Raw genomic sequence first — 12802 nt, 5'->3', positions numbered from 1 at the left:
ACCGTGACACCACCCACTGGGGCAGCTGGTTGGTTCGGTTGCCTGTCTTGCAGGAGGCTGGAGATGTGCAGGGTCAGAAGCGGGAACATGTGTAAGGGGATCTGATCACACATGAAGGGGTAGTGATGTATTTTAATGACAACGTTCATCTTCCTGACTTCAAAAGGAGGTATCTGCATATACCAAATTTGCTACTAATTTTTCTTCTCTTGAGATTGCACCTGGCCTTTGAGGACAGCAAACTCCTAACTGATGGGGTGTGTGATGCTCTCTGAGCTTGGTTGTTTTGTTGCAGACGTGTCAGAATCCATTTATATCATATTAATAAATGGAATGTTTCAAACATTATCCCATGGATTCTGTCATCTCCCGAAGAGAAGAGGATAGATGTGTATTGAACTGGCAATAGGCATTTCAAAGGAAAGGAGAAGCCTTTTGAACTGGGGAAACAAAAGGGGGGGTTAGCATCTGGGTTTTGTCAGCAATAAACAAAAGGGTCCTAACTTCCTCTTTCCCACGAGATGGATGATACGAGAGGAAGGATGGGGGGGACTGACCAAATGGGGATTAAGGGGGGTTAAACCGGGAACTCTTTATAAGGGTTTACATCGTGGAAATATTAAGCCCTGTCTCATTTCCTACAACCGAGCACGTCATAGTAAAGATTTCTTTTGGACTAAAATCCTGACTCCAAGAGTTTTTGTCTTCCTAAGACGTGGTTTGGGGTGGGTCCTGACATTAGACAGGGCTTGCAACGAAAGTCAACCCGGGAAGAAGAACCTTACCGGGGGATTTTGCAAATAAATATGATGTCTGACGATGAAGCAAGAAGGGAAGAAAGCCCCACGGAGAAGGAGCCTTCCCCCCAGCCGAACTCCCAGAAACATTGGGAAACTGAGGCATCATATTCCTCCTGGGAGGAAACGGCGGAGCAGCACGAACAAAAACCCCGGTGGTCGATGGGCGTTGGAAGAAAAAGTGAGTGGAAAAAGGCTTCGAGAGAAGTGACCCTGAGACGGAGCGACCACCAACCGGAATGGAAACAAGAGATGGAGAACTCCCTGCACGCCAGTGAGGAAGAGCGGATTCTGGAAAAAGCTATTGACTTGATGAAAACAACCCTGAGCTCACTAAGGGAGGAGAGAGCTGGAAACCACAACACCTGGGGTCGCAACTGGAGGGGTAACGGAAGGGACCCAACACCTGAAACCCCAGGGCTGTCCAATGGAACAGGAGCCGCTGACTCAGCGGTACCCACCCCCCCCAGACCCACAGATGGGGATCGAGATGAGGAGCGATACACTCCGCGGCGCAGACAACGATCCAGCCAAAGATTCCCACCCCTGGAAGCAAAATTCAAGGGGGAGCCATCACGACTGGGATTTTTCCTAACCCAAGTCCTCAGCTACATGGAAGAGTACGGACGGGACATCCCTAGTGACAAAACACGCATCCGAATTGTGCAATCTGCCCTGGACGGGACGGCCGCAGACTGGGTGGTGAACCTGCATGACTCCAACGCCCCAGAACTCAACGACTTCAACCGATTCATGTCATCCTTGAGGCGACGATTTGAGGACCCTTTGGCTGACCGGAAGGCCCGGGAGAGAATCAAGACGGTGAGGCAGGGCAGGAGAACAGTGGCCGAATATACCCAAGAATTCCGAGCCATCGCCAGCAAGCTGAACTGGCCAGAAGACATCCTCCTCAGCCATTTCAAAGACGGTCTAAACTACGACCTGTATGACGCTTGCCTGCCTCGGGGAGACCCCTACCATCTCGATGACTGGTATGTCCTGGCAGAGGAAGTGGAAATAGACCTATTGAAAAGACAACGCAGAGGAAAACCATGGGGCCGCCCGCCACTCGAGCAAACACGTGAGGGGGAAAACCCACCGGCCACGGCTAAAAAATCAAAGGGATGTTTCAATTGCGGGAGAGAGGGCCACCGTGCTGCAGAATGTCGTTCGAAAGCCCCTCCACGCAAAACAGAGGCACCATCTTCCAAAAAGCTGGGGAAGTCTCAAGGCAACCCAAAAGAATCTTCCATGAAGGGGACAGAGGCTGTAGAGTCCACAATTTCTGCCAAAACCTGGGATTGGACTCCGGCCTACACTGCAGGGGCGGTGGACACCTCGGAAGACAGCTCAGAGGGAGAACCTTTGGTAAGTGGACCTCTTCCACCCATACTTAAGACAGTAACTATATTAGCTTCCTCTGCACCAAAAGCAAATGAAATAAAAGCTTTGATAGACTCTGGCTGCATCCGCTGCCTCATCAGCCCAACACTGGTGGAGGAACTGAGCATCCCAGTGAGGAGGCTAAAACAACCAATCTCCTTCAGTCAATTAGACGGGTCTATAGCAGGGGGGGGACCAGCTACCCTAACCACTCTACCACTCCACATGTCCCTGGGGTCCCATGAGGAAGACATAACATTTATAGTGGCCCCAGGCATGGCATGCCCAATGATTTTAGGACTGGAATGGCTGAAGAAATGGAACCCCGGGATAAACTGGAGGACAGCAGAACTCAACTTCCCAAAAGGGGAACAGGAAAAAATAAAACCCCCAAACACCCCCCCAACCCAGAGGGAGGAAAAAGCAGCAGTGGGGGAAGAGAAGGGGCTAACAGAGATACCGGAGGAATACAGGGACCTGGCTGAGGTTTTCAGTGAGGAAAGAGCAGATGAGCTCCCCCCCCACCGCCCCACAGACTGCACCATAGAATTCAAACCTGGGGCAAAACTCCCAAAACCCAGGATGTATGCCATGAGCCCAAGGGAAATGGCAGAAATGGAAAGATTCATAAAGAAAAACTTAGAAAGAGGATTTATTGAGCCCGCCAAACCCAAAGTAGCCGCCCCGGTTCTGTTCAGGGAGAAGAAGGATGGTTCCTTTCGTTTGGTTGTAGATTACCGGAACCTAAATACAATTAGTGAATGTAATCTATACCCCCTTCCCCTAATGAAGGATATGCTATCCCACCTATCGAAAGGAAAGATCTTTACCAAACTAGACCTGAGGGAAGCATACTACCGTATTAGGATTAAGGAAGGAGACGAATGGAAAACTGCATTCAACTGCCCAATGGGGTGCTATCAATTCAAAGTATTGCCATTTGGACTGCAAGGGGCCCCCGCAGTCTTTATGCAATTAATTAATGACGTACTGAGAGAGCACCTATATAAGGGGGTCCTGGTTTACCTCGATGACATCCTTATCTTCACAGAAACCAAAGAGGAACATATCAAACTAGTCAGAGCAGTCCTGAAGAAATTGTGAGCTGCCCATTTATATGCTAAATTACCGAAGTGTGAATTTCATAAGGAAAAAATCGACTACCTGGGATATCGCATATCCCCAGAGGGCATCGAAATGGACCCAGAGAAGGTCAGGGCAGTACTAGAGTGGGCACCCCCCCGCACACGGAAGCAATTGCAAAGTTTCCTGGGGTTTGCAAATTTCTACCGCCAATTCATCCCTGCATTTGGCCAAATAGCCATGCCCCTCACAAATTTGTTGAAAACGAAGGGGGGGGTCACCCGTGAAACCCAGCCAGCCTCTGAAATGGTCAATGGAATGTCAAGCAGCATTTGAGAGGCTAAAGAGACTCTTTTCTGCGGAACCTGTACTTAAACACCCAGATCCCAACAAACCTTTTGTAATACAGGCAGATGCGAGCGACGTAGCAGTCGGAGCCGTATTACTACAAGAAAATGATGAGGGGGCGTTGCAACCTTGCGCATATACATCCAGGAAACTTACAGAAACTGAACAACGATGGCCAATATGGGAGAAGGAAGCATTCTCATTAAGGTGGTCATTATTAACTTGGCGTCAATTTTTGGAAGGAAATAAAATACCTTTCCAAGTCTGGACTGACCACAAAAATTTAGAAGCACTAAAAACGCCCAGGAAGCTCACTCCTAAGCAAGCCCGCTGGTCCCAACATTTTCACCGATTCAATTTCACTCTCAAACACTTACCGGGGGGAAAGAACTTCCTGGCAGATGCATTATCCCGCATGCCCCAATATAACAGCACAAGAGTTACTGACTTTAAACCACTTGTACCGGAACAACAACTGGCAGCACCAGTCACCACCAGGGCACAAGAAAAAATGAAACCGAAGGTAGATAGCCAAACTGGAATAGAATTCAGGAAATCTTTGGAAAGTGATGAATGGTTCCAGAAAAATAAACATGTATGCACAATTAAAGATGGACTGCCGTGGGTGGGGGAGAAGCTATATATACCTGCCACACAGAGAATCAATTTCATGCAACTGTGCCATGATACAAAATCAGCAGGACACTTTGGCTTTGTAAAAACCTTACACTTAACTAAAAGGCAATTTTGGTGGCCATCTATGAAAAAGGACATAGAAAGCTATGTGGGTAGCTGTCAAATTTGCGCAATGGCCAAGAGGTTACAAGGGAAATCGCCAGGACTGTTACAACCAGTGGCGAATCCCTCAGCCCCATGGAAAGAAATAGCCATGGATTTTATTGTGGAACTACCAGAAAGCAACGGAAACACCGTTATCTGGACTGTTACTGATCTGTTCTCTAAGCAAGTCCATTTCATACCTTGCCCAAAAATTCCTACTGCAAAAACATTAGCAAAACTTTTTGTACAACATATTTACAGATTGCATGGAGCACCACTACGCATCATATCTGACAGGGGGGTGCAATTTACCTCAGCATTCTGGAAGGAATTTTTATCTCTGTTAGGAACCACCCAAGGACTGACATCTAGTCATCACCCTCAGGGTAATGGGCAAGCAGAAAAGGCTAACTCTGTACTTGAACAATATTTAAGATGTTATGTACATTTTCAGCAGAACAATTGGACAGACCTGCTGCCTTTCGCAGAAGTGGCATATAACAACGCAATTCACTCCAGCACAGGTTACACTCCTTTTCAAGTAGCCACAGGCCAGAGCTTCAACCCCATACCTGACCTAACCCCAAAAGAACCGGTAATTCCAGAACTAAAGGAATGGATTGCTCAGTTACAATACACCTGGCCTATTGTCAGAAAAGCATTAACAGAGGCTAGATTAGCACACAAGACACAGGCAGACAAGAAAAGATCTGATCCCACACCGTTCAAGGTGGGAGAGATGGTATATCTGTCTACAAAATACCTTAAGTCTCTCCAACCCTGTAAAAAACTAGGACCAAAATACATTGGACCTTTTCCAATTAAAAGAATCATAAACCCAGTAACAGTTGAATTAGAACTACCTAAAAATCTTAGACGAATACACCCAATCTTTCACTGCAGTCTAATAAAGAGAGAACAACAATCTCCCCTACGAACAAAAATTCCACCACCACCACCTCCCATCATGGTGGAAGGAGAACAACATTTCGAGGTGAAGGAAATTCTGGATTCCAGGAGACATCATGGAACAACTCAATATCTAGTGGCTTGGAAACACCTCCCCTCCTCAGAAAATGAATGGGTCAGCAAACACCACGTTAAAGCACCAAAGCTGCTTAAGAGATTTCATACAGAATATCCAAACAAACCGAGTTAACATTTACACATGTTATTTTTTCTTCTCTTTTCTTTTCTCCCCCTACAGATGGACACATCCTTCTTCTAAGGAGAGCGGACTGTCAGAATCCATTTATATCATATTAATAAATGGAATGTTTCAAACATTATCCCATGGATTCTGTCATCTCCCGAAGAGAAGAGGATAGATGTGTATTGAACTGGCAATAGGCATTTCAAAGGAAAGGAGAAGCCTTTTGAACTGGGGAAACAAAAGGGGGGGTTAGCATCTGGGTTTTGTCAGCAATAAACAAAAGGGTCCTAACTTCCTCTTTCCCACGAGATGGATGATACGAGAGGAAGGATGGGGGGGACTGACCAAATGGGGATTAAGGGGGGTTAAACCGGGAACTCTTTATAAGGGTTTACATCGTGGAAATATTAAGCCCTGTCTCATTTCCTACAACCGAGCACGTCATAGTAAAGATTTCTTTTGGACTAAAATCCTGACTCCAAGAGTTTTTGTCTTCCTAAGACGTGGTTTGGGGTGGGTCCTGACAAGACGTTTCATTACTCGAACTAGGTAACATAATCAGTAATGAAGGCAAATCTATGAGTCCCAGGATGATGTTGCAGGATCCAATCTGAGTTGGTCACCGGGACCTGAGGTTTTCTCTTCTGAGCTTTCAGATTCATGCTGGAGCCCATCTTTGGGAAACTTTTCTCTAACCAGAGAAGTCCTCTGAAAATGGGCTCCAGAACAACTCTGAAAGCTTGGAAGAAAGAAACTCTGGTTCCTGTGACCGACTCCGATTGGATCCTGCAACATCATCAGTGCTAATATTAATCTAGCACTGAACTAGCACGCATGATATTACCTAATTAAGTGTAATGGAATGTCTGCAAGAAAACAAGCAAGCTTGGAGAGCGTCAGGGACCCCTCATTGCAACCCTGAGCTAGAAATATTCTCCTTTATTGAAATCCCAAAGATGCTTTTACACTACTGGATGGCGGGGAATGGAAGGATTCAACAGTTCCAAGAAGGCTCCGTACCCATTTGCACTGCATTTGACCACACAGATAAACCTCCAAGTGGCCTCAACAACTCTCTAAAAGAATGCAAACACCCAGCTGTCTGCAGGGAGTATAAATCCTTCCATTCCCCACCATCCACTCAGAGCTGAAGAAGCTTCTTGGAAGAGAAGCAAAATGTCTTCAAAGAAAAACAAGAAAGTCCAGTTGCCTCATGAAAAGGGATCTTTGGGACAACTATGGCCTGGATGACTGAGAATCTCCATAGTCCTTTTATTGAAACTCCTACCTTTCAAACACTAGTTCTGTTCAAAAGATCTAAATTTGATTTTCAAGCAATACGAACAGCAACACGTTAAGTATTCATTATACGTTTACAGCCTAGCAATTTTAATGATTTTCCTTATCCCCATATTTCGTCCCATCGTAACAACCTGTATATAAAAAAGGAAAGGGGGGGGGCTACAAGGCGCCTTTGGAGAAGACATGACTGCCTCTCAGAAAATGCAGCCTTTCTTCTCTACCTTGAGCACCTGTGTTGCACAAGGCATCCAACAGGGGGCTCCCTCTGCCAAGGAACGGAATACAGTGCGCTTCACCATTGAGCTGCTAGAGGCGAAGGCCACAGTTAGCTTTCCAGAGGAGGAGGAGAGAATGACATCACAAAGCTTTGCCTCTCTAGGACACTGCACTCTCTCTCGATCGCCGTCTGATCTTTGCTGCAGGTAAAAAAAAAGGCTCGGGAATGTCTTGCAGGGGAGACAGCCAGATGTGGCCCTAAGGGAGGAGAAGGGGGGGGGGGGGTTCTCTCATCCCATGGAAGGGAGGCGGAGGGTCCTCATCCTGGAGGAAGGAGGGACACATGTCGAGTCCTTATCCAAGTTCAGTCTTCTGAGTCCCAAGAGTGGGAGAGCCCAAATCCCATGTTCCCTTGCTGCCCCCCCCCCTTTCCATGCACCCAACAGGCCATTGGGGGAGGGGGAAGCAGGGGAGCAGACCAGCCTTGTTGCGCCCTCCCCAACGAATCTCAGGATTCCCAGGAAATGGAATAGGGAATGGGGAAGTCCTTCCCGCCTGCTTTTCTGGGAACAGCTGAAGGTGGGGAAGGGGTGGGGAGAGAAGAAGGAAGATTTGCCTTGCAAATCTCGAGCAAGAGATAAGAAAAGCCTTGCAAGACAGGAGACGGCCCAGATCGGTCCGAATTCGCGCTAGCTGCTGGATGAGGCTCAAGAGAGAGCCAAATCCTTCACAATGAAACCTGTCTTGGGAGGGGGAGTGAAGCAGGACAGTATCTCCAGACCCTGTTTGGGGGTGAAGTTGGCTCCTCCCTTTGGCTGACCCTTTGGGGCTTCAGGGCATGTTGTGTGAACCTGCCTGCATGTAAGAGTCTGGCTTGGCTCCCCAAAAGTCAGTCCTGAAAAAGCGTAATGGAGCATCCTAAGCCAGGATCATGTTCTTGCCTTTCATTTGAAATGAACTGAGATTCCATGGCTAGCTAATTTTTTTTTAAAATCCCATTTATATCCCGCCCTTCTCCGAAGACTCAGGGCGGCTTACAAGCTTAGCAGTAGCCTTCATTCTATGTATATGCCTGCTTATTAGGGCTTTCACACACACCCCAAGCGGCATTATTACAAAGTCAGCTTAATTGCCCCCAACAATCTGGGTCCTCATTTTACCTACCTCAGAAGGATGGAAGGCTGAGTCAACCTTGTTTAGAGTTTTGACATGTTGTGTGAACCCTGCTTGGAGGTGAATGTAGGTTAATTTTTTTTAAAAGCAAGACCTTCCTTGTGGAAAAAAAAAAGAAATACAAAATGCTCCAAATATATTTCTTCAGCATTCGAAGAATGGAATGGAATAATAGAATGGAATGGAATGGAATGGAATGGAATGGAATGGAATGGAATGGAATAGAATGGAATAGAATAGAATAGAATAGAATAGAATAGAATAGAATAGAATAGAATAGAATAGAATAGAATAGAATAGAATAGAATAGAATAGAATAGAATATAGTTGGAAGGGACCTTGGAGGTCTTCTAGTCCAACCCCCTGCTCAGGCAGAAAACCGTATATCATTTCAGACAAATGATTGTCCAGCCTCTTCATAAAAACTTCCAGTGTTGGAAAATTCACAACTTATGGAGGCAAGTCATTCCATTGATTAATTATTCTAACTGTCGGGAAATTTCTCCTTAATTCTAGATTTCTTCTCTCCTTGATTAGATTAGGGTTGAATTAGAAGACCTCCAAGGTCTCTTCCAACTCTATTATTCGATTTTGTTCTGAATTTATTTCCTTTTCCATCTTAGAGACATAAACTGGAAGCCATTTGTACTCATCATGTATAGATAAAAGTATCTCTCGGCTAAAGAGGGCTGAACGTCCAACTATCACCACCGCTGCAGCAAGAGAAACAGTCCTTTGAATGAAAAGTTGCTTGGAGATTCACATAAGAGTTCTTGGACCCATCTGGAGTTGCGTTACAGGACAGAGAAAGAATGGAGACCCAACCTATATATAATGCTCCAAATACATTTATTCAGCATGAATAGAATAGAGTAGAGTAGAGTAGAGTAGAATAGAATAGAATAGAATAGAATAGAATAGAATAGAATAGAATAGAATAGAATAGAATAGAATAGAATAGAATAGAATAGAATAGAACAGAACATTGGAGGTCTTCTAGTCCAACCCCCTGCTCAGACAGGAAACCCTATATCATTTCAGACAAATGGTGGTCTAGTCTCTTCTTTAAAACTTCCAGTGTTGGAGCATTCACAACTTCTGGAGGCAAGTCATTCCATTGATTAATTGTCCTAACTGTGAGGAAATTTCTCTTTAGTTCTAGATTGCTTCTCTCCTTGATTAGATTAGGGTTGGATTACAAGTCCTCAAAATATTATTCGGTTCTGTTCTGAATTTATTTTATTTTCCACCTTAGAGACACAAACTGGAAGCCATTAGTACTCATCATGTATAGATAAAATGATCATTTGGCTAAAGAGGGCTGAATGTCTAACTATCACACAGCTGCAGCAAGAGAAACAGTCCTTTGAATGAAAAGTTGCTTGGAGATTCACATAGGAGTCCATGGACACATTTGGTGTTGCGTTACAGGACAGAGAAAGAATGGAGAACCAACCTTTAGCAAGTGAGGGAACTGGAAAAGGCCTTTCAGCTGTTCGGCCTGGGAGCTGTGAGGAGACCTGGGCAAGAAGTGGGCAGAAGATGCTGGAAGAAGACACCATCATCCCTTCAGAAGTTCAGTCCTGGAACTTCAGGAGCGTCCAATATCAGGCTTCTGAGGATCCCCGAGGACTTTGCAGCCGACTCCATGACTTTTGTAATCGATGGTTCAAAGCAGAAAAGCACACCAAAGCCCAGATGCTGGACCTGGTTGTTCTGGAGAAGTTTCTGGCCCTTCTGCCCCTGAAGATAGAGAACTGGGTGCGGGAGTGTGGAGCAGAGACCAGCTCCCAGGCGGTGGCCCTGGTGGAAGGCCTCCTCTTGAGCCAGGCAGGGGAGCAGAAGGAGCAGGTGAGAGACCTTCACTTTGGGAGTCCAGAAGGGGTTGACTGGAATAAAGAATGTGGTTGAATTCTTCACCCCTCTCTACCAGAGTCCCAAAGGTGCTTTTTTCATGAGGGAACTGGACTTTCTTGTTTTTCTTTGAAGATGTTTCGCTTCTCATTCAAGAAGCTTCTTCAGGTCTGACTGGATAGTGGGAATGGAAGGGTTTATACTCCTTGTAGACAGCTGATCATTTGCACTCTTTTAGAGAGTTGTTGAAGCCACTTGGAGATTTATCCTTGTTCCTCAGCGTCACCTGAGTGGTGCAAATGGGTGTGAAGCCTTCTTAGAACTGCTGAAAGGACTTTGTATTACACTGGAGATAGATGATGTTGAACAGCCCTCTCTCAATAGAGGGCAGGGATATGAATTCATTTATCTCCAGTCTACAACACAGTCCTTTCAGCAGTTCCAAGAAAGCTCTACACCCATTTGCACTACTCAGGTGACCTTGAGGAGACAGACCTCCATGTGACCTCAGTGATTCTCTCTTCCCACCAACCAATCAGAGCTGAGGAACCTTCTTGGATGAGAAGCTAAACGTCTTAAAAGGGGGAGGGGAGAAAGACCAGTTGCCTCTTGAAAAACCATCTTTGGGACAACCATGACCTGGATGACTGAGAATCTCCATAGACATCTCCCTACCAGGTTTCTGGAAGTTATAATATGAGGAGATGTTTCATTAATTCTTGTAGGACATTGTTTCATTACCCGTTTTAAAAAATTGACATTCCTTTCTTACTTTCCAGCTTCACTGATGAACATTGGAGGCTTTCAAGAATCCACTTTGTGTTATGTGTTGTCCACTGATTCTTCTTTTCTCCTGTCTCCTATTTCAAGTCCTTCACAATGGACATCAGAGAACCTGAGGGAAGCAGGAATCCATCAAATCCTCCTCAGGAATTGTTTTTGAGGAGCATTTCTCTGGAAGATCCAAGTCTGGACACCTTGGGAGGTAGGCAAAGGTCCAAAGTGCCAAATTCTCTCCTCTTCTGTAAAATGTCTCTTCCTATGTTATTATGTTTTTTAAAATTCTGTTTTTCCTCACAGGGAAGACTCCAGTGGAGTTGTCTGCTCTTTGTGGTGCAGCCAAAACAGTGGTTGAACCACCAACTCAAGTAAGAGGAACAAATTTACTTATTAGATTCAAATTCTGTCTACCCTTCAATGGTATAAAGAGCACACTCTCCTTTCATTCTCTAGAAAAAGTGCAGAGAAGAGCAACAAAGATTTCTCCTTATTTTTAGATTGAATCTCTCCTTGATCATTTTCCTTCCATTATTCCTTGTCTGGCCTTCAGGTGCTTTGGATAATAGGTTGATAACCTCCTCTCGGTGTAAAAGGTAAAGGTAAAGGTTCCCCCGCACATGCGTGCTAGTCGTTTCCGACTCTAGGGGCCGGTGCTCATCTCCGTTTCAAAGCCGAAGAGCCAGCGCTTGTCCGAGGACGTCTCCGTGGTCATGTGGCCGGCATGACTAGATGCCAAAGGCGCACGGAACGCTGTTACCTTCCCACCGGAGTGGTCCCTATTTTTCTACTTGCATTTTTACATGCTTTCGAACTGCTAGGTTGGCAGAAGCTGGGACGAGTAACAGGTGCTCACTCTGTTACGCGGCACTCGGGATTCGACCCGCCAAACTGCCGACCTTCTGATCGACAAGCTCAGCGTCCTAACCCACTGAGCCACCGCGTCCCTCTCGGTGACAGCCCCTCAAATATTGAAACACTGCTGTCATGTCACCCCTGGTCCTTCTCTTCACTAGACTAGCCATGCCCAGTTCCTGTAACCGTTCTTCATATGTTTGAGCCTCCAGTCCCCTAATCATCTTTTGTTGCTCTTCTCTGCACTTTTTCTAGAGTCTCAACATCTTTTTTATACTATGGTGACCAAAACTGGATGCAGTATTCTAGGTATGGTCTTACTAAAGGCTTACGTATTAGATTCAAATTCTCCCTTTCCTTCAGGAAGTCACAATGGTATACAGAGCACTCTTTCCTTCCATTCTCTAGTGGAGAAAAGTGTAGAGAAGAGCAACAAAGATGATCAGAGGTTTGGAGGCTAAACTGTACAATGGATGGTTGTGGAAACTAGATATGTCTAGTCTAGCAAAGAAAAGGATTGGGGTGACATGACAGCCATTTCCCAATACTTGAGGGGCAGTCACAGTGAAGAGGGGATCAAGCTATTCTCTAAAGCAACTGAGAGCAGGACAAAAAGTAACAAATGGCAGATTATCAAGGAGAGAAGCAACCCAGAACGAAGGAGGAATTTACTGATGGTGAGAACAATTAATCATTGGAACGTCTTGCCTCCAGAAGCTGTGGATGCTCCATCAGTGGAGGTTTTCAAGAAGAAAGTAGACAAAGATTTCTCCAGAATAGTATACTCTATGATTCTATAATTCTTTCTTCTTTTGGCTTGGATATTTTTGCATTCCTGAGCAACATGGTATGGGGAATAGAAGATTCAAGTTCTCTCAGTCACCTTAGCCCCCTCTGAGGTCTATTGTTGGGATGCAGTGGTTTGTAATTTCTATCTTGAGATTCATATTAAGAAATCTTTTTTAAAAAAAACAGTACTTAACTCCTCCCCTCTTCTAGATACTTTTCCTACTATTAGTTTACACACACTAACTTTTTAAAGAGTCCTTCAAGAAACAGGAATGCCAGCAAATGCTAAACT

At 45.3% G+C, this 12802-nt stretch overlaps 1 protein-coding gene across 1 annotated transcript in view; it reads left to right on the top strand.

Annotated features, from left to right (window-relative positions):
• The first annotated feature begins 7142 nt into the window (after positions 1–7142).
• Positions 7143–12802, top strand: part of LOC310635900 (zinc finger protein 197-like) — an 11995-nt gene continuing 6335 nt past the window's right edge. The window contains exons 1-4 of the mRNA XM_083355265.1: positions 7143–7268; positions 9493–10086; positions 10960–11074; positions 11170–11237. Coding sequence (XP_083211391.1) covers positions 9640–10086; positions 10960–11074; positions 11170–11237 — 630 coding nt within the window. The 5' untranslated portion in view covers positions 7143–7268; positions 9493–9639. The remainder of the gene's footprint in view (positions 7269–9492; positions 10087–10959; positions 11075–11169; positions 11238–12802) is intronic.

Source organism: Vipera ursinii (assembly GCF_947247035.1).
Source record: "Vipera ursinii genome assembly, chromosome: 2".
In the NCBI taxonomy this organism is placed as follows: Eukaryota; Metazoa; Chordata; class Lepidosauria; order Squamata; family Viperidae; genus Vipera; species Vipera ursinii.
Note: the sequence above shows the minus strand (reverse complement) of the source record. Positions and strands in the feature narration are given on the sequence as shown.